This window comes from Lytechinus variegatus, chromosome 12, assembly GCF_018143015.1.
Source record: "Lytechinus variegatus isolate NC3 chromosome 12, Lvar_3.0, whole genome shotgun sequence".
NCBI lineage: Eukaryota > Metazoa > Echinodermata > Echinoidea > Temnopleuroida > Toxopneustidae > Lytechinus > Lytechinus variegatus.
Window position 1 is genome coordinate 8,761,052 of NC_054751.1, and position 27,901 is coordinate 8,788,952.

General features: G+C 35.3%; 1 protein-coding gene across 2 annotated transcripts; it reads right to left on the reverse strand.

The window, feature by feature from the left end:
- Positions 1-290: 290 nt before the first annotated feature.
- On the reverse strand, positions 291-22,696 carry LOC121425083 (transmembrane anterior posterior transformation protein 1 homolog). 2 transcript variants are annotated; one of them, XM_041621047.1, is made up of 13 exons: positions 22,538-22,696; positions 16,158-16,288; positions 15,572-15,690; positions 14,388-14,547; positions 13,984-14,119; positions 12,224-12,321; positions 6,988-7,057; positions 4,806-4,886; positions 3,786-3,895; positions 2,940-2,999; positions 2,274-2,342; positions 1,746-1,822; positions 291-1,352 (listed from the first exon to the last, which is right to left on the reverse strand). In XM_041621047.1, the coding sequence occupies exons 1-13, from the start codon at positions 22,617-22,619 to the stop codon at positions 908-910; spliced, it is 1,638 nt and encodes a 545-aa protein (XP_041476981.1). In that variant the 5' UTR covers positions 22,620-22,696; the 3' UTR covers positions 291-907. The 2 variants fall into 2 exon arrangements, with proteins under 2 accessions (XP_041476981.1, XP_041476980.1); XM_041621046.1 differs by lacking the exon at positions 12,224-12,321 and adding an exon at positions 10,525-10,622 and having other exon boundaries at positions 22,538-22,693.
- Positions 22,697-27,901: the final 5,205 nt, after the last annotated feature.

Consider the following 27,901-nt stretch of genomic DNA (forward strand, 5'->3'; position numbering starts at 1 on the left):
TGGAATTAGCATTGTTTAATACTATATGGTTCAGTCAAGGTGGGCCTTATTGTCACATCTATAAAAAATGAAATAATGTATGATTCAAACAATAAAAAACAAAAGAAACAATGAGTGATGGACATCATCGACTGACTCACCTAGATGTGCATATCAATGTTTGGTGAAAAATAAGCAAAACTATAAAATGTCATAACTTTTTTATTTTACATCCGATTTTGATGACATCTTCAGCATTATGCTAGTTTTATTTTTCTCTATTTATTCAAGTCAGCATTTTCCTGGGGCGGACTTGACTTTAAAGATGAACTAGACTTTAAAGATGTACTAGTCTTGTGTAAAGACCCACTTGTTAAAGTTTTAATCAGGGTCTGGCCCACCAGTAGACTCATCTCATGCCATGAAAACAAAACAAAAAAGGTAATTTCAACCATTCCAATAAAGAATTTTCATGGTGCAATGATAAGATAGTGTAACACCATCACACACAACAGGTGATTATAAGTGGAGTGTTAGTGTTGAGAATATGAAATGCTGAACAGTACTCAAGCATTAGCAAGCACAAGGTTTGTAGATAGAATTAGAGGGGGGGGGGGGGGTGGCGAACATTGTATTTGAAATCTCCCCATTATGCTTGAAACCAAAATAGCACCATAGCATCTCTTCAAATGCTTCTTACATTTCCTTTTCTCTCTCTCTTTCTCTCTTTTGATCTCTCTCTTTTTTTCCATTACCCTCATACATGTATAAGCCTACCCACAATAGACAAATCTTCATTTCAACTTGTTCAAATTTGTAAGGCCATTGGAAAACAGGTGGATAATCACAACATCATAGTAATGAGAGGAAAATATAATAAATAGTTATATAAATATAAAACAAAGAAACATTTGATCATATACCATAATTATACAATTCTATTCCCACACAGCGTATATCTATCAATCTGGGAGATATCCGTCGGTTGGGCTTTAGGTGTGAAGGCTCCTTTTGGTCTCCGAACGGCTTCTCCGGCTTCCACATGTCTTGAGAGAACACCGATACTGCTGTCGGATGCGAGCAGCGGTGCCGAGGTCAAGGACTGTAGCGTTGTGGGTGATATAGGTGCCACCATGGCGGGATCCACCGATGGAACCCTTAGGTCTGCTATTGTCGGTGGTGTGGTCATTTGCTTGTGAGGTTCCGATGCTGATTTTGAAGGTGGTGCTGGAGTTGAGGTGGGGGTGGAGGTGGTAGTGTTAGAAGGGTCCGACTTCTTTTTGAGTAATTGTTCCATTAGACCAGCCTCCCTGACATACAGACATGCCTTGCCCATGAGGATTATACTCAGTAGGATCTTGAATGCTACCAAGCTAGCAGGAAGAAAAAGGTAGATAGGAATTATAAATAAGACAGAATTGCTACTGTCCATTTGTGAAATAAATGCCTATGCCAATGCAAAATTAGAATGGAATCACACACATAATTATGGAATAATCTAACCTTTTCTTATCTGAATCAGATCATCATTTAATATACATTTGTCAGTCAACATGATATTGATTTACTTTAAATGTTTATGGCAACACGATTTCTCTGGCACCCGCCCACATGAACATTTGTAGAGTGAAGGAAAATTGGTAATATATTCACAATTTCACTCCTGGATGAATGATTGCTTTAAAATCCATGGAACAATATGATCTGATACATTTGAATAGTAAACCTCACTATCAAAATAAATCAGAAACAAAAATCCAGCTTACCATAGATACAGGAATATAATGAGAACCACTGCTGTGTTCCAATCTAGTTTCACAGTCTGTCTAATAATCCTTATCACCTATAGGGGGGAAAAAAAGTGGAATTCTATCAGGACTAGAACATATGGCACAAAAAACATATCATGTCACAGGATCTACCTGTATTTTCAATGTTCATTTTCACCACAATTATTGAGTATCTGAGTGCTCTTTCTAGTGATGTTGTATGTTTAACAATCTATGCACCCTTTAAATATATGTATTTGAGAGGGGGGGGGGGGGGGCGTACAATTAAGACAATTTTTTTTTACTGCAAGAAGCTAACAGGGTTCTTTAAAGACGGAATGAAAACAGGTTTTGGAGAAGATGGTTGGATGAGTTAGAGAGAATACTGTTGGCTCTGTGTCTTCATAGTAGTACCAACATATTCTATTCTATACATATTATTTGTTTTGGTTGGTTAACCTACATGTATGTTGCAGTTGTTAGGGAGAATAAGATAATACGTAAGGACAAAATGACAATACTGACCACGCAAGCGAGCGGTAATGGGATGAAGCCCATCCTCCTAGCAACCAGATCTGAATGGTCCGAGAAAGCCTGTAAAAGAAAAAAGTACAGATGATCTTTAATTGTGATGATACAATTGCTTGCATACTATACCTTGATATTGGTAAACTATTGAGGGATATACTTAAATATGCGCAATAAATGCTACAAGCATCATGGCTTATATGATGTGGACGAAGGCCTTTCTATTTTCACAAAAAACTTCTCAATAAACTTCAAAGGACCTGCAAGTATACAATGAAAGCGTAACGAAACAATTGTTAGAAGAACAATAGGTAATAAAATTTTTTGGCATTGTAACTAGTAAAAATGTTGCCAAAAGAGATATTACTTTTCTCTCTCTCTTCATTCTTCCATAAACAGTGACACCTCTTGGTCAAATTGCAGTGTAAAACCTAGTACCTAAAATTAATACAAAATCTGACTGTCAGTGAAAACAGAGGGAAATTTACACTTTCAGGGTATGTGATATATACCTTCCTACCCTAGTTCCACCAAATTTTTCTTCATTAAAAACAATTACCAAGTTTTGATAATCTTTCTCATCAAATTATATAACCATGACAACGTGTGGGGTTTTGCTTCATAATGATTTTTTTTTTAATTTGATAAAGGTTCTGTACTTACATTTTTCTTTCTGCTAATAACCATATCATATGCAAGGCTGGCTCTAAACTCTGTGTAGGTCTGTAAAAAAAAAAAAACACACACATAGTTTATAATCTACTTGGAGGTTGAATATACACTGCTAGGGCCCTCATCTCAAAATAATTGATTAATTCAATCAATTACCATTTCAAAAGGTCAGCAAGTTCATCATTCACAAAGCATGTGTCCAATAAAAGTGTAATCCATATTATGATGATGATTCTTCTATATATATATGATCTTATTGCTTGATCAGCATCTCCCTTTTGGCAAATAAATATACACTGAAAGAACAAACTTTGACACAACCTTATTCGTTTTCTTTTTACATATGACCAGATGAAAATTCAATAAATCCATCCATCCATCCATTCATCCATCAATCAATTACTTTTCATCTAACTTTCTGCTGAAAACATACAGCATGATAAACCACTTCATATTTTAATTATGGCAAAGTATTATCAGTGAAAACAGTCCTTTTTATCCCCATTTTTCTCTTGTGCAAGTATTAAAAATATACATATAATTTACAATCATCTACAATGTACATCAAAAAGAAAGAAAGAAAACAAATGAATGAATATTTTCCAACAAATAGTAGGAGCATACATGTTAACCCATAATCTTTCAGAGAATAGTCAGACCTAGGGGGCGTTTCATCAATATTTTCGTCCGACAAGTTGTCAGATCTGACATCTTTCCTGGATTCTGATTGGTTGAGAAGCACTGTTACTATAGCAACTGTTGGATAAAACAGGACTTGTCGGATAAAACGTCTGACAAGTCCTTTGATGAAACGCTCCCCTAGTTTGATATACTTACAGATGCTGGCAGAGCATTGAATTTACTGATGAAAGCATGCTTGACCCAGTCAATGAGTATCTCAGCACTCAGAACCATTAAAACATCGGGTAACATCTTACAGAAATGATCTGAAATGAAATAAACACGATGACATTCAGGCTAGGAGGATTGGATCGAATGAGGCTGCATGAAGAAAGGGAGACGGAGGGAGAATACGAGAGAAATCTATGTGAAGATGAAGAAAATTGGGTTGCAGCTGAATTCAGGGACTAAAACAGATTGAAAACCTGGATCACTAGCATGGTAAATTGTGCATCAAATATCAGGGCCCCGTCTAAAGAATTGCAATCGATCCGAAGAACCACAAATATGGGAATGGAAAACCAACTATGGCAACATCTAAACTACACTCAAAATGTTTTTTTTTTTTTTTTTTAGATATGATGAATGCTCAAACATTCATCGTTGTCTTGACATTTCATTGTTCCTCCTATTTTTTTTAAAAGGATATTGGGCATTTTTTCCTTCAAGAAAAATCAGGATAATATTGATTTCCATATAGTAGAGGTTGATTGGATCAGTCATATCTGATGGTATCCAGGGCCCCGTCTTACAAAGAGTTACGATTGATCCAATCAATCGTAAATCTATGGAAATCCATCAGTGTCATAATTTTTTCTACAGGAAATGTGCAAAATGTCCTTTGTAAACAAAGGAGAACACACTGAACTGTCAAGGAATCAATGAATTTATTAGTATACATTCATATATAGACATTTTTTTGAGCAAACGTACATTGAATATGGTGCATTTGCTGGCTTTCTATAGTTGTGATTGAGTGGATTAATCGCAACTCTTTGTAAGACGGGCCCCAGGTCTCTAGTACACAAAGCCCTGATAGTTTGAAAGTACTGACTATCCAATTTAATTGCATTGATCAGTAAGTGCAATCGATGTGCAATCAATTGAAAAAAATGCAGGTTAAATCACTTGGTTGAAGTAGTAATGATACAGCGCAGACATAAGAACTTGACTTACCGAAACTCCATGAAAATTCTGCCATGTTGCGAAGCACCACAAAAAACAACAGTACCATGTAGTGGTATCTTTCCCTTACATCTAAAGTGATTGACAGAAAAAAAGAGATTAATTATTTTACGCATTGATCTCCACTAGTTAATAGCACTGCAGTATTTCAATGGAAGAAAAATGAGCGGAATTTGAGGTGGGTTATGGATATAATGCTTCCCATGAAAACTGCCATATTTTGACAAGAAAGAGACCAAAAACCACCTGCCTGAGATACATGTAACTGTGCCAACATCATATCTTCTGGACCATACAATATCTGTTTTCAAGACTAATGAGAAATTTGACTTAGAAGAGGTATATCACATGTCTTGCATAATCTACATACAATTTATTTATTGAGACCCTATTATATAAAGAAACAAGTGGAATGCCTCTGGCCGTCTCACCTGCATCACGCGGTTCAATATAGCAGCAGTGCTGACTTTGAATACTACTCTAACTCGCACAAGATGTTCAGTGATACATGGTTACTCTTATGTCCACTTTTTATGAACTAGACCAATAAACTTACAGAGATATGATGGTTATTCACCAAAAAAACCCAACATGGCCAAAGTTCATTGACCCTAAATGACCTTTGACCTTGGTCATGTGACGTGAAACTCATGCAGGATGTTCAGTGATACTTGATTAACCTTATGTCCAAGTTTCATGAACTAGGTCCATATACTTTCTAAGTTATGATGTCATTTCAAAAACTTAACCTCAGGTTAAGATTTGATGTTGACGCCGCCGCCGCCGTCGGAAAAGCGGCGCCTATAGTCTCACTTTGCTTCGCAGGTGAGACAAAAATCAAATATTTAAGATCCATTTAAAGTTTGGTGAATTTATAACTCATTAACTCATAAACATAATAAATTTCAATATGAGTCTGTATCATGTACAAAAACTTACAATTTAATGTACTAATTGAATCTCTTTGTTTTAGATACTGGTTCGAGGTGTGGTATTAACAGAACAGGTGTTCAACTGAATACCAATTGAGTACATGTATGAGTTTGCCCTCTTGCAGCATGCCTTCTTGAATATATTTGCATAACCTTTCTGCAAATTTGCCAAAAGAAAATGGATACACTGTAGCTTGATCTAAGATATCCAGAATGCTTTTTAGAAAGGAATCAATCTGATTTCCTTTGACCCTATACTATAGGCTGAAATGCAATGCTACAAACCCCATTGCTATGTTGTAGAACCCATGAATATGTTTCACATAAATGACATGAGTTACAGCTCCTTCATAACCTCCTTGTTTCAAGTTAAAAATAATTTTCGACACAAACTTCTGTTTATTATATTTGTTTATTAACTATAGTTGAGATGCAAGAAAGAGTATACACACTCTTGTGCATTTAATCATACTTTTATTTTTTGTTTGTTACATTATGGGGGTGAATCACATGACCCTACCATCCCCGCCCAAAATGATTAACGAACAATTCTCAATGGATCTGAACCACATAACTTCAAAATTATGAGAAAAGAAGCAGCTGGCCTGACAGATACTAGGATCAATTTTTGGACCGCAATTAAATACATGATACTTTCATGTTCCAGCTGATCAAACAGGGGGGGGGGGGTGGTAGAGGAGAACAACGGAAGACACTGATCTGACACAGATCTGGAAAGCAAAAAGAGGTTTCTGGAGTGAGGAAATATCCATCTTCTGGACTTGGGCCAGCCTATAGTTAACAACCAACTCATGGGAGTGATGTTGTAATAATTACTAATTTGTCATAGTTAATATTATGGGAGCAGTATGTACAATGCATTACAATTTTTAGGATTAACCACTTTTAATGGAATGAAGAATGTAATCATCTGTCAAGTGATATCCTGTCCAAATCAACCTGCTGAGCCATGTCAAATAAAAGCGTTTTTTACAGGATATATTGTTCACAGCAACCATTTTATTTCAGTCTACAGACCATTTTATTACCTTGTTGCGATTCAAGTTTTTTTTTGCTCGAGGAGAGATAAATAATTATATGAATCATTCCATTATGCTTTGACTTTGAAGTTTGTATCATGTAATCAACATAGGCTTTGTACAAGGAACACCTGATTCCAGTAGCTAATGGATTAAAAAGATTTCAAAGAAAGGGCCCTAGGGTTCTCAAGAACTACTCACCAGAGCAGGATATCTGATATAAGTTGAATTTATCAAATTTCTTGAAGACACTTCCTTTCAGCTCCACAAACTACAGAGTGATATGAAAAACAGAAAAACTTGCATAAACAGGTAAACTTGCATTAACAGTCAGCAAAATTATGAATTTGTTCAAATAAGCCAAAGAAATATTTTTCTGAGGACATTTTATAAACGTTTTGAGCACCGACTTCACTGTCAGCTCTAAAAAAATCAACTAAATCCTGTTTTGATTGGCTGAGAAGTCTCTGTCCGTTAATAAAAGTAACGGTCAGAGTTTTAATGACGTCTTGTCAGTGCTGAAAACTGTCATGAAAAAAATAATGTCTGGAATATAAAGTTACTTTTTGTTTGCAGTTCAACAGATTAAATAGCTACAACTCAGCAAACAAACAGATGTCACTTTGACATGGATACAATTTCATACACAATGACGTAGCTAAACTTCATCGTATTGTTCCATTCTTACAATACCGCTAGTGCATTAAAAATAAAAGCATTAAGCAACAACCTCTAAAACCAAAGCATATACTTGCCCAAGATACACAAGACAGCATGCCAATGGAGCAAAAAAGGACATTCCCATTTCACTTCAAGGCAGAAAAACATTGTATATGGATTTGAACATAATGGAAAAACATGATGAATATTTGGTTGGATTAAATGGTTTTGAATTGGATATCAGTGAATCACTATGACTCATAAAAGCAAAAGCATGAGCGAGTAATCCCATTTGGTCCTGCATTATATAGATTTATAATTTTTCTTAAAAACAAAATTTACACATTCATGGTGATACTTCATAACCCATTCCAACTGAAGGAAGACAGCTGAAAGACCACTGAAGACTGGTGTAGGACTAGTGTACGTTAGGCAAGAAAACAAGTATCAGTCAGTCTCTCGAGAGCTGTCTGCATTAGCAAGAGTTTTCAAATTAGCGCGCTATTTCTGATCAGACAAATTATCACAATCTTGAGATTATTTGTAATGGAGATGCAATTATTTGTAGGATTAATCTCGAGATTACATTCCCAAGTCAACTTGGGATTATTTGCAAAATAGCGCGCTATTTTACCAATTGACGCACTCGGGATTATTTATTCATGGCTTCAGAACATAATGCATCGATGCCTCACTCGAGCAGGTATAGCTTTTCTTGCGATTGTGGAGATGGGGTTTCATGAATCTCGAGATTAATCGCGAAGAAGGCCAATCGGGCAAAAATCTCGAGATTGAGCAAACTCGGGATGGTGCAGCACCGCCTTTGGGGTCACGGTCAGGCTTTTACAATTCTTGAATAGTCGTGGTCATCAGTCTTTCAGAGAGATTTACAGATCTTTGGCAGTACATGCCAGATGATCTTTCAGTGCCTCTCTCAGTAGACTTTCAGATGTCATCAAGGTCCAACAGAAATCTTGCAGAATAAGTTGTTTTTGTCTTCTTAAGGTCTTTCAGGGGTTTTCATAGCCATTCCATAGAGTCAACAAATTTTTAATCTCTTGATGGACTTTCTAGGGTCTTTTTTTTGGAATGAAGGTCTAAAGGGCAAGTCCATCCCCCCAAACAAGTTGATTTAAATTTTAAACAAGTGGAATGCCTCTGGCCGTCTCACCTGCATCACGCGATTCAACATAGCAGCAGTGCTAACTTTGAAAACTACTATAACTCACACAAGATGTTCAGTGATACTTGGTTACTCTTATTTCCATGTTTTATGAATTAGACCAATACACAGTTTACAGAGGTAGGACGGTAATTCAACAAATACCCCAATGCGGCCAAAGTTCAATGATCTCACATGAAATTTGCCCTTGATCATGTGAACTGAAACTTGCACAGGATATTCAGTGATACTTGATAACTCTTATGTCCAAGTTTCAAAAGTCAGATCAATAAACTTGCAGAGTTATGATGGTAATTCAACAGACACCCCCATTATGGCCAAAGTTCATTGACCTTTGACCCTGGTCATGTGACCTAAAATGTGCACAGGATGTTCAGTGATACTTGATTACTCTTATGTCCAAGTTTTATGAACTAGACCAACATACTTTCAAAGTTATGATGGTAATTCAACAAATATTCCCAATTCGGGCAAAGTTCATTGACCCTAAATGACTTTTGACCTTGATCATGTGACCTGAAACTTGCACAGGATGTTCAGTGATACTTGATTACTATTATGTCCCAAGTTTCATGAATGAGATCCAAATAGTTTTGATTGTAATTTAACAGATACCCCCAAATCGGCCAGAGTTCATTGACCCTAAATGACCTTTGACCTTGGTCATGTGACGTGAAACTCATGCAGGATGTTTGGTGATACTTGATTAACCTTATGTTTAAGTTTAATGAACTTTTCTAAGTTATGATGACATTTTAAAAACTTAACCTCAGGTTAAGATTTTGATGTTGATTCCCCCAACATGGTCTAAGTTCATTGACCCTAAATGACCTTTGACCTTGGTCATGTGACATGAAACTCTGATAGGATCTTCAGTAATACTTGATTAATCTTCTGGCCAAGTTTCATGAACTAGGCCCATATACTTTCTAAGTTATGATGTCATTTCAAAAACTTAACCTCAGGTTAAGATTTGATGTTGACGACGCCGCCGCCGACGGAAAAGCGGCGCCTATAGTCTCATTCTGCGATGCAGGTGAGACAAAAAATGCAAGCAAGCATAACACTGACTGGGAAGCTAATGACTGAAGTCACACATTAATTTTCTTATTACTGTGTGACATGAAATACTTCATTCATTTCCTAATGTAATGTAAACAAACATGGTTTGTTTTTGTTTGCTTTGTACACAATGGGTGTGGTTAATTTTGAAAACTAAAATTAGTATGAAGTTGCATTAACCTGGCTGTCAAAATAGCAGCATATACATGTATTGTTATGAGTAATGATTTCAAACCCTTGATGAAATATTAGGACAACCAATAGCGCATCACGACCAATGGTTTAAACCAAGTAAACCAATTACAACACACGATCCCTGCTTGTAAGTTGACATAGCAACCAGGTGAAAAAATTGCTTTAACTTTCTCTTGAATGAATTTTATAATATAGACAACTGCCTTCCTAAATATGAACATTGGATGGATCGGTGAATCAGTCCAAGAGGTATGAATCACTAGATTCACTAGGACATGCCATTAATCAACATTTATAAATCTCCATCCAAGCACTATGACTACCCAACAGGGTACTAAGTATGCCAATGTTGTCAGTTTCAATCTGAGTGGATTGACCGCTCATTGCTTAATTACTACCCAGGGATTGTAGATTGTGCATACATTATATATGGGCACGCTAGAATCCAATGACCTTATGAGGACATTACAGATTACGTATAGAAGTTGAATACTATATCATTTAAAATAGATTGGTGTCAATCCTTAGTCTTTAAGACTGTTTCTCTACACATAGGTCATTATACTGCATCCAAAGAGAATGAAACCTTGGATACTGATGATAGCAAGAGTGGCCATTTTTTATTTTTATTTACTCACATTATTTGACATCATGATGGTAAGAAGAGCTGTGCTGAAGGAGTTGAATGCAACGTTGAGGGTGGTAGCTTGGAATATGGCTAAAATAGAATGAAGCGCTGAGTTGGTGTAGCAGTAGAGGACAAGGTGAAGGTCACGTTCAGTCAAGGTCAAAGTCAGTGAATTTTTTTCATGATTGCACGAATGAATACCAGAAATTATCTAGTATTTCTAGAATTTATAATTCTTTTGTTCAAACATAAAGATATTTTTAGTGTCATCCATTAATAATGCCCTTATATTGTCTGAGCTGAATATGATTTTACTCATCACAAAGTTTTTGATGTACTTTAATTAATACAAAGTTGACATGAAAAGTATCGTCAAAGACTCACTCAACATCTTGACCCAATGTTTTAAAGGACATGACAAAGTCATGACAGTCATTCTTATTTTGAAATTAAGTTTAGATTCTATTTGCAATACAAAATGAAAATCTGTCAGTAGGGGAAAGATGTGTCTAAAGCAGAAAAATATGGAACAAAAAAATTGAAAAATATCCAAACTTCCAGATGGAGAAACAAAAACAAGCATACCAGGGAAGCAATGTAATAATAAAAAAATAAGTAAATACATGTACATGGGCAAAAGCTTAGGGAATCGAACAGACTCAAAGAATGTAGCAAATGTCTATGAATTTTTAGGATATACATATACTGCACAACCCAAATACTGATTTCAAACAACTTCAAAATTCTATCGTATCTATTATTATTTCACAGCACGCACATTTTATTGTTTCATTTGATAAGATTCCATTGCAATAAAAACATCCCTACCAATTGTATACAACTCAATTTATATGCAAATTGATTCTTAAAGAGGAGTAGGGCTGCATACAACTCACTGTTTGTTTATATTGAAACATATTTCATTGATTTAAAAAAAAAAAAATTGAAATTATTTTCTCAGCCTAAGCTTCTAAAAAATTGCCCCTGGAGTCCTGGGACTTAACACATAGAGCTTATAGATTGAAATGGGACTGATTTTTATGACTGATTGCATAAATCATTGTGTATTCATCAGTTCCATGATAAATCATTAAGCTTTATTTCATAGGGCCCAGCTCTCGTTGTAATATATTTCAGGAATAACATTCGGAGCTTCATTTATGGTGGTGGTACATAGCAAGCTGTCAATTATTCTTGAAAATATGAACCTGACAAATATTTACTTGATTCAATATTGTTTGTTCTATGTATCCCTATACTTCAAAATAAGAATCAAAATGCAAATTAAATTGAGCATATATGCACCTTGAAAAAACTGTCTAATGCTAGAGCAAGATACATGTAACATCCATGTATAAAGTCTCATGCAAACAAAAATCTAAAAAAGCAAACTTAAATTCCTCAAGATCAAAGCTATCTAGACAAATTTCACTTATATGTCTAGAAATGAAATGTTAGATGATAAACATATTGCTTAAAATAAAACATTATCCACATAAGATGATTTGCTGTCTTATCAATAATAAGGCCCTGCAAATATGCGTTGCCACAAAAAATTAATATCAACCCATCCTTTTCCATTAACTCCATGTCCACAAAAAATCAATATACATGTATATCACATGCAATCATAACTGCAAACCAGAGCACACAATGCCATGCCATAGTCGAGCCTCATACACAGATGTTTTCACATTCAAATAACTTACATTATTAGAGAGCAGTATGGTCAGCAATGCCCTGTTGTGTGAGTTGAAGGCTACAATGATACAAGTACCTTGAAACAAGACTAGAATGGTATGGAGGACTTCACATTTTAAGTACACATGTAAGGATAGCGTATAACTTTTTTTTTGCGTATAACATTTTTTTTTCAAGTATAAGTCAACTTTCACCTTCATGTTGCTAATTCAAATCAAAATTTTGTCATTATTGAGCTGTAAGTAAAGATGGGTACCCATACGGATCAGTTTTACTCTTTATTCAGATGCATTCCTATAAAGGGCAAACCTGAGGTCTGTAACATGAAGCTCAGCAATCAATTATAGTGCTGAATTCTACAATGAATTGTGCATGATCAATTGTAAAGATCAGTCCAATGTCAATTGCTAAGCTTTATGTATTGGGGCATTGCTTCCAGTTGTTTCAATTTTCAAATATCAAAATGACAATGGCCAATAATAATAATAATAATAATAACAAGACTTAATACATGTTCAATATCCGTCTTATTCAGTTAGCAACCATCAGTACCATCACAGAGACAACACAATAAAGCTGAAATGAAAAAGGCTCCATAAATGCTGCACATGGATGAATTGCATCTTGTTTTGCAACATACCAATGTAATCAACTTACATTATTATTTACTAAAAGGAGCGAAAGGACACTCTTTTGAGAGTTGAACGCAATGATGAGAGTGGTTGTTTGAAATAAGACAAGAACAGAGTGAATAACTATAATGGTAGAAGAGTGAATTAAGGTTGAATAATAGTCATAAAAAAATTCAACAGAAGAAAAAAGTACGGCTAAAAAAGAGATCCTTCAGAATTCGCTACAATCCTCTCATCCTTTTATATAAATCACAATCACCCATTAAACCCAATACCTGAGATAACATGGGCTGGGGACTACTGGAAGATGCGTATTATTCTTTAATCATCAAATGGTGGTCAACATAATAATAATTTGAAAAGTTTGCAGTAGTTTTATCGCTCATCTTGCTAGTAAAAAAAAATGAAAAAAAAAGAAGCTATTTTATAATTCCTGTATTTATGTTCATTGCTGCACATGACAGCATAATCAGAGACAGGAATGCAATAATTGTAAGTATAGAAAAACACTTAAGACAAAATCTATATAGAAGAAATAGTATCAGATTATACATCATTTATCAGTTTTCAAGACTTGAAACTATGACTCAATTGCAAGACAAAAATGTTTTCATATAACTCAAATGAATACCATATATTGCCAACTTCATAGCTTTATTGAAAAAATCTCCTGTTATCAGAAGCAATTGATTAGCCACATAATAATTTTTTTCATGTCTATCTATGTGGTCACAAAGTTTTTTTAATTTTTCAAAATATTTTTTACATCACTGCACAATGGAATTTAGTCACAGAAGTCGTGTTCCATCAGATCATTAAACTGGTATCATAACTATAAAAGTCAACAGAGTTAAGATTATGGTTTATAGGTTTAGAAAAAAACAAGTGTTTCATATATCAGTTGGTTATAACAGGTTTAGCACAACAAAAATATTTAAAGAAGGTTATAAATATGTGACCTTAAATCGATTTAAAACGATTTTAAAGCTTTTATAAACACAAATTAAAACATTTCAATTGTAAAACATTTTAATAAAAATTAAAACATTTTAAAATGAACAAAAATTGATTTTCTTTTGAATCATTTATTTTTTATCACACCATGTGTGACAATCTGCTATCACAAAAAAGGATACTGACATAAATGATGGCGAGAAGGATGTGGGGAACGATACCAAGGTGTTCACGTTTCTTATCTCGTTTCTCTGTAGCCGTCCAGAACAAGGCGTCCAGTATGTCCTGACCGACAGATGAAAAAAGTTTGTCTGCAACCTAGGCAAGGGATATCATATTGAAAACAATGAAATATTAATAGCTGGATAGTCGTCAACACCAGTGGAGACCTAAAATTGTCAAAACATCTCCAGGATTATGAGGTACCTACTACATGTATATTTTGACAAACAGAAATAACTTTGCAGGTTGGCAATAACAGTGCACATGAATGGATTGACTTAACTTGTTGCCATTCTTGTCAGTGAAAGTACTGCCCTAGATAATAGAACTACAGAGCAAATGGCAAAGGCCATAACACACTTACCTCTAACATGTTATAGATGATGTACAATTTGATGACAGCTTGACCTCTGACTATATGGTAAAGCATGGAGATGTCCAGTTTGTCCAGAAGATAGGTGCATACCACCAAGATAACCACTTTCAATAGGTCACATATCTCAGCTGCCTTTAAACGAGATCTCCTACAAATATAATCAATGTGGTCAAGATTAAAATGTAAATAATCAACAGAGATACGCCTGCGTACACTGTACATCAATAATCAGTGATCGTTATGGTCATTCATCCACCAATTTCAATAGAATATCATGAAATCAGAAAATACAGCTATGATCTGGACAATGGTGAAAGTTAAGTCCAAATCACAATCTCCAATCACCATTTCCTAAAAAATAAAAAATAAAACAATAGAAAACCAAAGTATCTGGGACCTTGTACAATTACCAAATGCTGCCATTACAAACATTGAAACATCTTATTTTTTAAGCCAATTTCCACAGGGATAAGTCACTGCAGTTGTTAGTCTAAAACTGCAGGTTAGTTTTAGAAACCTGCTTCATGCACACAATATCATAAAGTAATAATAATGGTCTATTTTAGGCATCAAAACATTCTTGGCAGCCAATGGTTGAATTACAAATGTTTACACATGGTAAAGGGATTCACATATGAATTTGACAGAACAGTATACAAAATATACAAAATATATATATGAAATAATATTAATCATTATACACAAGAAAGGTCGAACTCCATCCAACCTTGCAAAGATAACTAGAAAAAAGGGAAACATTTGATTGGTGGTACGGTATGAGGTTGATTAAAGCAGTTTGAAAAACAATGACATTACACTGACTGAAAAAAAGAGAGACAAAGGAGAACAAAAGCGTAACCACAGGCACAGTTGAGTGGGATTGTTAATTGAATTAAATGGGGTAAATAAAAAAACAGTATAAAGATACAAAACCAAGGGTTAAGGATGATTTACCCCAGAATGAAATTACTTGGAAGCACAGGGTGATTAGCCATACCAAACCCAATCCAAATATCCATTATAAGCTGCAAAATAGCTGTACCCCAGTAATCAATTATAGATCCAACAAAAACTGTAGAATGTACATGTAGGACAGAAATTTCCCAACAGCAAACTGCAGAATTGACGACTGCCAAATATTGCAATTTCCAAGAAAAGGTTCCATGACTTACCCTCTTGGTGAACAAGGGAACGTGAGGAGCCGAAGACAGGCGATGATTACTCTCAGTGGTAGGAACGTGAAGATGAACAAAAATGCATCCATGCACAGGAAAAAACCATAGATCATCATCTAAAATGTTTTTGAAAATGAAAAGGGGTGCATGCCGTAGTGGCTAACATTTATTTAAAAACAAATATATTTCAACATAAATATATGCACTTGAATGATAAAGACATAAGGCCAGAATCTAAACTTCATGACTGCCAGACAATGCTGTCAGAAATAGTGAATGGATGACATCATCAGTCTTCTCATTTGCATAGCGACCAGGATGTGCATATTAACTATTTAGTAAAATTAAGCAAAAATCTAAATTGTTGTAGCTTTCTTAAATCCAATTTTGATAAAATTTTCAGTTATGCTTGTTGGATTTTTCTCTTTTTATTCAAATCAACTTTTTCTTGGGGTGGACTTGTTCTTTAAGTAATGTCATTTCAGAAGAGCGACAGTTTATAGACTCTGCACCATGTAGAAAGCATTCATTCCACCAGAAATGGGTCCCAATCTGGGTTAAATGTTATTAAAAAAGTGCTCACCTTTTCAAGTTCTTTAGGGATGCGTATAAAGGTGTAAACTCTTTCTCTCTTCTGCATGTAACGTGCTTCATCATTCTCAAGCACATAACCTCTGGTTAGTTCAGTACTCAGGTAGCTCCAGAAAGATATATCTGTTGAATATGATAATTTAGATGTTTATGAACATTGGTTATTTGTAAAAATATAAATTGGGAACAAACTTTTCCTAGTTATATGTAGATTTGTAGACATCTCTTAAAATCAATACAATCATCAGATAAAAAAAATGATAAGTCTTTGCCAATCCCCTACATCCACTGCGTATTGGTTTTACCCTTTTCCTTTGTCAAATTGATTTTTAATTATGTTTAATGGTGGGCCCCAAGTCTGTGCACCTAACAATTTGAGTTAAGATTTAACATGAATTTCTTATTTCACAAAATCTTTCAGTTGATAATGTTCCTTACATCATAATGAATTAGTGTGCCAAATTTCTCATAAAAATTTGAAAGAAATATATGATTTTCTTGGAAAAAACCGCAGGCAGTCATTTTCAGATTGAAAAAAAAAATGGTACCCCATGTCTGCGCACTCATTCCCTTTGCACACGATTCGGGGATTTTGATGACAAACGCTGCATTTTGAAGCTGAAATACCCTGAATTAATTATTTTTCCACCATTTTGATTCAGATTTTTTGAAGAATAACTATCTATGCATTGAATGTGTAAAGATCATGCTCGTTGCGTATCTTCTTTAACGAGAATCACGCAGATATGCGAGTGCGCAGAATTGGGAGGCCGCGCAGACATGGGGGAACTGACCATACATATATTGATTGATTTTTATCATTGCTTGAGGGCAATTCCACGTTACTCACGTTACACAATTTAGGCATCTTAACATATTGTAATTGCCATTTTTTGCTTACTGTGGGGTTTGACAATCTCTCTTTTCTGCACAAGGTTTATGATAACTTAATACACCTTGGTATATTATCATAATTTAGTTTGACTATTCTATCCAGAAAATATAGGCAAGCAAATTCTTGTTACTCACGTTACATTTTTTGACCACATAAATAAAGAACATGACTTTGTTCAAAAAGTGTCCTCATACTGAGTGGAATAACAACTAGTGGGTTTATGATTTTTATAGCTGGCATAGAGGTTTACAAATGTAGATGCTCAGAAATTTTGAAACATTTCATATCTTTGACAAATTTACCAAAATGAGCGTTACTCACGTTACACGTTACTCACGTTACATATTGAACATAACTCATTGCCATGCTCCTGACCATGAATATTTGCTTGAAAGTGTATATTTAGATGTAATTAACTATTAGAATTATTTTAGGCATAAAATGGAACAGTTTTGTTAACCTCTTTTCTCAAGAATGACTGTATTGCCCATTTTATATGACTTATCAGCAATTACCACACATACACGTACAATGTCAATTTTAGTGAAAATACATGAATTTTGTAAGTGTTGTGGAGTGAAAAATATTCTCCTTTAATTCTATTCTCCTAAAATGAAATTCCTTTCAAGTTTCCCTGAATCACTGAGTCAGGAGACACTTAAATTTTATTTAGTCAGTCGTTTGAAGATTTTAATAATTGTGAAGCAAAATATCAACTGGCAGAATGAGTATTAAAAAAATATTCCCCTGGACTCCACACCACATTTATGTGCAATCTGATCCAACCTCACACATGAACTTACATATATACTCTATTATGTTTCTCTTTCATGAAATCCCATGAATGAATTAATTGTACTGTAAGCAATATCAAGCAAACCTATCTGATAAAGTTAATGTGCTTGCTTAAAGATTAAGGGAGTGCTCTCAGAATTATGTGTTAAACAGATAATAGAGTAATTCTGACCAAAACATTCTATCTAAATATTGCATTACAAGGTTAAGAAATTATCATATATCCCTTCTCCCTTCAAAAAAATGCAAATTGTGAAAACAGAAATTTTCACCTTTAACAAACTAAAATGAAATTAAGTGTAATATCTTTTATGCTTTATCCATCTGTAATTATTAGCCAGCTTAATAATTTATGAAATAACTTATTTCTAGTACATGAAAGCAATGCACCAAAGTTTAGTGTTGGTATTTGAACATTAGGCTATATATATGCAAATCATGCAGACTCTTATAAGCAAAGATACAAATTTATTCATCTTTATTGATGAAAGTCTGAGAAAGGCTTAAAAATGAACAGTAAACTTGAAAGGGGAACAATTGTTAGCTACATCCGGTTTATCTATGATAATGACAAAAGAATGTACATGTATGTAGTTGCAGCAAACAATTATTTCATGGGAAAGTCTTTAGAATCAAGGTTGATTGTCATTCTATTATTATAGATCGAGATAAATAACATAAACTTATCTTTGTGAAATCATGAAATTTTAGCTAAAAACTGACAACACTCATGATCACTAACACAGAAAAGCATATGTGGGACAGTGTATCAATATTGCTTGGAAACATACCTGACTTTTGATGGAATTTATTTTGCTAATTTCTCAGCAATTACACATTTTCTTCAAGAGCCATTTGGCACATTTTTATTTATTTTTTATTCATTTAATATATACAAACACTTGGTTGGTCATTTCAATTGATTCTGATTGAACTAATTTTGTGATCTTTACCACAACTGGCAAATTTCTCTTTAATGACATTAATGACCACTTCAAAAGGGTCATTAAATGTCATTAATGGACCAAACTCTTTGTTTTTACCCCTTAGTCATACAGTAAAAGGGTACTGTACCATAGCCTGTGAAAAACATATCAATATCACAATTTTATGTCGTTACTCACGTTACACCATCGTTACTCACGTTACATTGTTACTCACGTTACATTTTTGGGGCCTCATTCATTGTAATACCATGACATGTATACAGCTCCTACTTTATTTTTCTTATCAGGTACAAGGAGAATGAAGAAAATTTCCATTGGCACATTTTGAATGGAAGGGAATATTAAAATATCAAACTTTTTCAGTTTTTTCGTTACTCACGTTACATTGGTTTAAGCGATGGGGTGGCATGCTTTTTACCCACTCATGGGATTGGAAGACACCTTTGTGTCTTTGGCAACTCAAAACTAATGCTCCATACATTCTAAAAATCAACTAAACAACTGCTGACCATTCTTTAATTATTTTTTAATTCAAATCAATTCTTTAGGTAAATTTTACTGTTTTTTCTCAATAGAGTTGTAAGTTGAGTTCAAATTTCAATATTTGCAATTCTTGATGGAATTTTTGGAAAAAAAATGCTGTTCCGTATGCCCAGAAGTATACTTAACAAAATTAGGTGGGTGACAAGTTCCAAATTATGAATTTATTTTTTCACCCCATGGCACCCATCTCATGGAATTGCCCTTATGTAATTATTGTTGTTTTGTACCTTTTTTAAATGGATGTGAATAAAGTGAATTTGAATTAAATTTGAATTTTATTCAAGATATATTGAATATGATCACGACGTGAACTGCACAATGAAATAATCAGCGGTCTACCTCCAAATCGCTGCCGTGCGCTGTGCGGAGCTTGGCTGTTTGTGCTACACAGTCAATCAATGGACAACATTTCAAATTTTCGATGAGCACCATATAATTCTTGATAATGGGCTAGGCTTAAAGTGGGCTCTAGCTCCATCGACAACAGACTTGAGTTTATTCAACGTCGTGCAGAACATGTTGCATTGCAGCGACTTCAAAGATTGAATCATTTGTATCTGTCCGTTGACGTACAATCACCAGCATCTGGTTGTCGCGTACGTTTGGGTTTAGGGGGTCAAGCGCTAAACACAGTTAGTTTTGGTAGTGTGCTTTGGAGACAAGGGTGTTGATGTCCAAACTTTCAAGTTTGAGTTTGAAAACTCCTACGTCTTTAGAATTTCTGACATCCTCAGAGAGAAGGTTCCATTCTGGGATGGTCTTGGGATACAGGGAGTGTCGGTAGCAGTCTTTATTTGATCTTATAACATTGTATTTGAGAGTTCCCTTTTGTCTTGTTCGATATCTACAACTAGTTGGGTTTTGAGATTGAAGGTGGGCTGATATGTTGGAGGGTACAAATCCATGTGTCTCTTTGTACAAGGTTGTCAGTCTAGCCTTACTTCTGCGGACTTTCAATGTGTCCCACTTTAGTTTTTGTAGCATCTTGGTGACACTAGATTCCCTACTGTAATCCTTCAAAGTAAATCTAGCCGCTCTATGTTGAACCCTTTCTAATTTATCCTGGTCTGATTTGTGTTGTGGATCCCAAACTGCTGCGCAGTATTCCAACCTTGGTCGTATTAGATATTTATATGCAATTTCCTTTGTATGAGTACTGCAAGAGTGCAGATTTCTCTTTAAGAGTCCTAACATCCTATTGGCTTTTGATGAAATTTGGTCAATATGAGTTGACCAACATAGGTCCCTTGATAACTCCACACCGAGATAGGGATGATGTTGCACTTCTTCCAACATGACATTACCGAGCCTGTAGCTGGTTTGGATTGGTTTTCTCTTATGTGTGATTCTCATTTGAAAACATTTAGAGGCATTGAATGACATCTGCCAATCCTTTTCCAATGTAGTTAGTTTATTTAGGTCCCCTTGCAAGATTTCTGTGTCCCTAGTATCATGTATATCTCGGTATACAATACAGTCATCTGCAAAAAGCCGAACATTGGAGTGCATCCCAGAAGGAAGATCGTTGATATATGCGAGGAACAGGAGGGGTCCGAGGACCGTCCCTTGCGGGACGCCTGATGTTACCTCACACTTTTCTGAGGTTTCACCTTGAACGACTACTTGCTGGTGACGATTTGTTAAGAACAAATCAATCCACTGGAGGGTGTTATTGCGAACCCCCGTGCCATGAAGTTTTCTGAGCAGGCGTTTGTGTGGCACGGAATCGACGGCCTTACTAAAGTCCATGATGATTAAATCTACCTGACCTCTATTATCCAGAGCCTTGGCTAGGTCATCTGCAAGAGCTGCTAACTGTGTCTCACATGATCGACCCTTGCGGAATCCATGTTGTACATCCGCAAGTACACCATGCTTGTCGTAGTGAGCCATGATGTGATGATGAATAATATGCTCCAGGATCTTACAAGGTATGGAAGTCAGGGATACTGGTCGATAGTTACTGGCCTCACTCCTGTCACCTTTCTTGTAGAGTGGGGTTACATTCGCTTCTCTCCAGACCGAAGGTACACGTCCAGAGTCCAGGGATTTTTGATAGATCTTCGTTAATACTGGAGCCAATGACGTTGCACACTCCTTTAATATCTTTGCCGGAATGGCATCAGGTCCAGAAGCTTTGTTGGGTTGGATTTTTTTTAAGAGTTTCTCGACCCCCGTCTGCGTAACTATGATGTCAGGCAAATCCGGAATATCAGAATCCTGAATATCTGGAAGATTTGTCAGGTTTTCTTGTGTGAATACTGAGCTAAATTGTTTATTCAAAGCATTTGCTTTATCCTTAGGTAATGTGACCTTGACATTATCTACTGGCAATGTAGGAACCCCAAGTATTTCCCTCTTGATTGACTTTATGTAGTTCCAGAAGGGCTTTGTGTTATTGGTTTGAAGTGAGCCACCAATAATGTCCTCCATGTAATCGTTTCTAGCTCTTCTTATCTCTCTGTCTGTGCTCCTCCGTAGGAGTGTAAACTCTTTCCAATCCACTGCGGAACCGCTCTTCTTAGCTTTCTTGTAAAGCCTCTTTTTTGTGTAGGTTTTGCTTAATGGTATGACTGATCCACGGTAACTTCCATTTCGAAGAAGTCATTTTAGAAGGAATTTGAATAGGAAATGGGTTTGTATTTTTATCCCCCCAAAAATGAAAAAAAGACAAATTCATCATCTCTCTCTCTTGTATTCCTCCATCAATCAAAGATCGCTGATATCAGTAGAAATGACTAAATTGAAGATGACATCTTCATCATCACCATCACCATCACCAATCATCATCATCAATCTTCATGATTCAAAATCATCACCATCAAATTCAAAGAATCAGTCTTCATCATCAAATTGCAATTGTTGTCAATGAATGATTGAATTTAATTTCTAGGCCTAAGTAAAAATTGACCTTTTACTTATTTGACTTGTTTCTAAACTGACTCTACAGGCTAGAACCACTGCAAAAGGCCGAAAAAATCATGTAAAACTAGCTAAATTTTTTTTCGTAAAAAAGATGTGCAGCAATACCCAGCCGCTTGATTCCCCCAGCTCTCAGCCGACCCGTGCCGGTTGATGTCCGGGAGGAGGCGCGAGGCATGCCGAGACTCGAGGAGGTGAAGGGGGAGGAGGGCAGGCAACATCTTCTAAAACTCTTTTGCAAAATAAATCTAATAATTTACTTCAACTTACTTTCTTGAGCCTTCAGAATATCTTCGAATGTTTCAGATTGCTTTCTTTCCTCCGAGGCATTCATGACATCTGATATTTGCATTCGATCTAACAGACAGAAAAAGGAGCTTCGAAGTTCGAGAGGAAAACGAAGTTCAATTTCGATTTCTCGTTCATTTAGGATAGTCGTCTCGCAAGAACTCTCTGTTTTGTAGTCATTTTTTCAATGCCATAAAACTCCTATCTTTACTGTTCTTTTCTGTAAAATACTTTCTAAGATCGAAATATAACCTGAACTGACATTCCCGTTTTTCAAGCTTAAATTCAAACATGAAACCGCTGATTATTTTTACTTTACAAGTCTTCGTATTTTATGATGTGTGGTAATTCAAAGGAATTTGACCAAGGCCATTAAGACACGTAAATTAAATTTATGGCGAAAATAATCAAATTGACTGGTTGCCAAATAGACCCCCCCTTTCATCATTTTTCTGAAAAGCAGGGGGAGAGCCGGAGGGATAGTGGATGGAGTGGAGGAGGGGGATGGTGAACATGGGTCATTCTAACAGATCAGTGAGACTGAGTCTAGTTGATGTAGCAGCCTTCAACCTTCCCAAAGAGAGTATATAACTGACCACTCTCCTCACTTTTCTTTCTGCTTCTCTGCAGCCTTTGCTTTAAAAGAATATTGTCCCAATATTTATCCTCGGTATTCATATGTTTGCATATGAAAATTAGTGTTTCAGTGTTGCCACCCCCCCCATATATCTGTTTTAATTTTCCTTAGAGGTAGGCCAACATGTGATGTCATGGACGGTTACCTCAATCCACTGCAAACTGAGCTCTTTTTTGCTTTAGCCCCCCCCCCCCCCCTCTCTCTCTCTTACCCATTGATTCCCCCTTCTTTTTATCTCTCTCCTTCCCTGATCTTTTCTAGTTGAACCATTTGAATTACCCACGTCTGGTGATGGCTTTTGGGGGTGCTAATCGAGAATCCCAATTACATATTAATCATCAAACCTATGTGTTTCTTTGTATTGTAATTTTTATCATTGACTGATCTTCAGTGCTTTCATGATCTTTTGCTTGTTCATAAGTGTAATTACATTCAATTACTTTCATTTCAAGCATTTTTCTCATAAGTCGCTGTAAGTGTACTTTGGTTTTAAAAACCAAATAAAGACCTTTAAAATTAAGTACATTTAAACACCATATTTGAGTATTATTTTTGTTTTTCATTTGTTTTAGATTCAGTGCACTTGACTTTTATTCAATACCTAATAGTTTCAAATCAATTTCAATTTTGGTTCAATAATTTGATTTTGATGAATAAATGTTAAACATTATTTTGCTATTTAAATCAATGAGGTAACAACACAGCATATTCATTTTGGGGTTGATTCTGACCTTACATAATAAAGGGAAAAAATAGAAGAGGAAATAGATTTACTTAAAAAGGCATTGTAAAAAACCCCCTGTAATTTGTAGAGAAAACAAACACTTTAATAATTGAGATGTACAGCCAATAATGTTAACTAGTATCAATAAGTGATACACAAAAGATTTTAATACTTTAACTGCCAACTTCCAAATTTGGCAAAACGTATTTGAAGTTGATCTTGTACAGATATATCCAATTTCAATATATTGTTTGATATGTACATCACAGATTCCTTATTATAAATTTGGTTAAAAAAACAACAACAAAAAGTGGAAAAAAATGAAGCCATGATTCTTGTTTACTGCTCTTTAAGCACCTAGTCATTATACCTGTCTACAGTTAATCATAATCATTGCATATTCATTATTACAAATTGTACACTACATAACCAGCCAAACAGACACAAGCATTTCAGTAGCTTATAACCATTGTCAGTGAATTTGTTTTCACAGAATACTTCCCTGGTTAAAGAACAATGGCAAGAATGGGTAAAAAAATAACAACAAATTACTTTAACCATTATCAAACATTATAAAACACTGGTTGAAATGGGAATGCTTTTGAACACAGAAAATAGCTTCCTCACAGAGTTACTTAAAGAACATTTTATTTCAAAGATGAACTATGGGAAAATAGATATCTAATATTGTAGTAAAAGGTAATCTTGCCTACCTCAAATATTCACTCAATTCAAAAAAGATATGTTAGACCATATAATGCAAAACATGTTTGATATACCTCTTCTTATTTGAATATTTTCCAAGTCTCAAAGATTTTTGTGGTCCCTGATTTGCATAAGGCAAATTACCTGCACTTCTAGATACACAATATGAAAAAAAAATGAACTCGGATGTGTAGAAAAACTCCCATCTTAAAAATGCTACCATAATGTTTGTCATGACAGCTCATCATTTATGAAAATTTAATCCTAAGGAATGGAATTTCATTATTCACTACCTTTCATTACCTTTTGATAACACAGTGGAACGACAAAATATCCAATACAAATAATACAAATAACATGAACATTGGAGTATAGAAAACTTTTACTTGCATTTAAGTTAATCTTTCATAAGTCTCATAATCATCCAAGTCATTCGGACCAATGCATGTATATTTCAAGTCTTCAAGGACAAATTTCTCTTCAAATGTCAAACAGATTTCTATAGTCCAGTAAGATACAACTGCAAAGTCAATATAACTTAAACTTTTCACGATCTCATCATCATTAGCCCCTAAACCTTACAGATGGCACAATGAAATATGATATTTCATCTTACGCTCATTAATGAAAATAAATCCCACACAGTTCAACTTAAATTTTACACTTTATTTTAAATCATGGAAAATGCTTAAATGGTTCACACATTTCAAGAAAAAATGCTAAATGTGAAATTTAACCAATGATATGTAAAACAGCAATACAGCAAAATAATTTGATAGCTTTCATTTATGTTATATTACTTGTATATGTTGAGGGCAAGAAGTTTGTAAGCACCTTAAATATGAAACCAGTCTCAAACTTATTTTAATATAATATTACAATAAAATAAAATTTATCAATAATTTTTACCACCTACACAACTATTAAAATATATTACCCCCCCTTACTTGAGCGGGCTATTTTTAACATTTCTCAGACTGTGCAAACTGCAAATATTGCAGTTACAGATGAGTTATGATTATTGCAATCCTTTTATATTTATATTTTGATCATCCTAACCTTGAAGAGATTGTTCTTCCACATATTGAAATAATAATTTTGGTGTAAGTTTTAGAATAAAGAATCGATGTCCCTGATATAACATGATTCTAGCTCCAGTAAACATAAAGATTCCTACTATAATACTGCTTAATTCTTTGATAGTCCTAGCAAATTACTTCTACTGTTTTGAAACCTGAAATAAAAATATTTCATTTTACAGGTAGGTTTGATTGCCCCAAGGGCCTTTTCCCTATTCATACAGACATAAATACATGTAACTGCAGTGGTGGACCGTGACCTTGGAGGGGCACTGTATTGTTTGTGAACAAAGCTGTGCCCCTCCAATGCATTTTCTTCTCAGTGTCACGGTCCAGCACTGTGTAACTGTGTTTACATAAAAACAAGTTTTATCACGCAAAATGAAAACATAAAGACAATATCTAACGTCCATAGCATTATGAGGCAAGAATGACTTCAACTCTCCAACGCAATAGCTTTGAATCAAAACAATGTTGTTGTTTTTTAATATTGTTTACAGACTAGACACTAGATACGAATCAATTAACTTCGCTACATGAATTAAAAGCAGGTTTAATACATGTAGGCCTATTGGCTAAATGCCCCCTGCTGCAGATTTGATGTGTACTTGAATCACCGATAGCAACACATGCTGCTCCGAGATTTTGCTGTTTGCGTTCATTTTTTTTTTTTTAATGGAAGAATGTAGGAACAAAAATTCAATTATTCTTTTAAGTACCGGTAGTCAGGGTGTTGTACAACACAAATAGTGAATATATCAATTTGTGCAATGGTGTGACTGTTCGAATCTGGTAAGAGGGCGATCTTATACCTTGGTCACATTTGTGCTACGGCGGCCGTACGACGAGTCGAAAACAGCCGTTTAAACATTTTTTGTCCAACTACATGTGGGTGGTTTGAATCAAAATCAATAAAACAGCTGTTTTGGACTCGCCGTACAGCCGCCGTAGAACAAATGTGACCACGGTATATAATCAACTCATTGAATAGAGGGCGCCATTTTCCATGGGATGAGACAGTAGCCATGTGATAATGCTGATCTAAATTTCCACCAAAATTCTGACAGATATAGAAGATTCTGGCGGTAAGCAAAGTATTTTTCTGTCGATTGATGATCTGTGGCAGTGACTGAGTAGTAATGGGACCTAAAAGACAGTTATTAGACACTCCTGAAAAGAATAACCCCAAGCTGACAGCCCCAAGGAAAATTATCGTTCAAGATTCTGACGCGACTCAGACCAACGCCCCGGGGGAGGTTTCAGCGGCGGGGTCTGCAGGGGAGATGCTGGAGATGACTATTAAAGCACAGTGTTGGTGAGATGAAATCTGTCCCACCTCCGCATTGGTTCAGTAGTTTTTTCGATCGTTTCGAGTCTCGCTTCACTCATTTGGAACAGCGCATGGAGTTACTGCTTCTGGAGAGATTAGATGAAGTGAACCTGAAAGTGTCTGAGAATGAGGAGAAAATCTCTGCATGTGCCATTCAACTTGATAGTAGTGGCAGAAGTGAAAAAGCTCAAATCAGAGAGAGAAGACATGATTGCCAAGATAGACGATTTAGAGAACAGATCTCGTCGTAATAACCTTGTTTTTCATGGTGTGCCGGAAAGCCCTAGAGAAAGCTGTATCGAAGTAGCCAGAAGCCAGATCCAAGGGTCATACATGTGGCCTTCACATCATATAAGGAGCAAGTTTGGAAGGCATTGATTGCTAAATTGAAGGAGAATAAGGGAAAGAAGATCTTTGTATCTGAAGATTTTTCTAAATGTGTTTTGCAAAAGCGGAGAAACAAGTTGGATCTCATCAAGCACTTGACAGATGAGGGGAAGAGGCCTTTCTTCCTCTACCCGGACAGGGTGGGCTTCAGAGCTCGAGACGGAAAGTTGCACATCGTTGGTTGACTCAAAACGTTATAGTGTATTACTGTTTTTTTACTTCATCAGAAACTCTGAAAGATATGTAAACTGGTGTTGATTTTTATTTTGTATCTTTTTCGTTGTCATGAGTGTAATATCACTCCCCAAGGCTGTTACTTTAATTTTATTTTACTTTCATCCATTGTTACTGCACTCAAGTGATCTTGATTGACATCACTTCATCTGAGTCTACTCTCTAGTCAGTCTTTTGGTGCCTTTATGTACATGTACTGTTTTGATCTCAGTTGGTTTAGGTTATTAGCACTCATACATAGGGCTGTGTT

Excerpts from the sequence above, each read along its gene's own strand:
- LOC121425083 (XM_041621047.1), bottom strand. The coding sequence starts at position 22,619 with ATGCAAATATCAGATGTCATGAATGCCTCGGAGGAAAGAAAGCAATCT. Across the intron at positions 16,289-22,537 it reads TATTCTGAAGGCTCAAGAAA|ATATATCTTTCTGGAGCTAC; the intron begins GTAAGTTGAAGT and ends CATATTCAACAG. Across the intron at positions 14,120-14,387 it reads TCATCTATAACATGTTAGAG|GTTGCAGACAAACTTTTTTC; the intron begins GTAAGTGTGTTA and ends TCCCTTGCCTAG.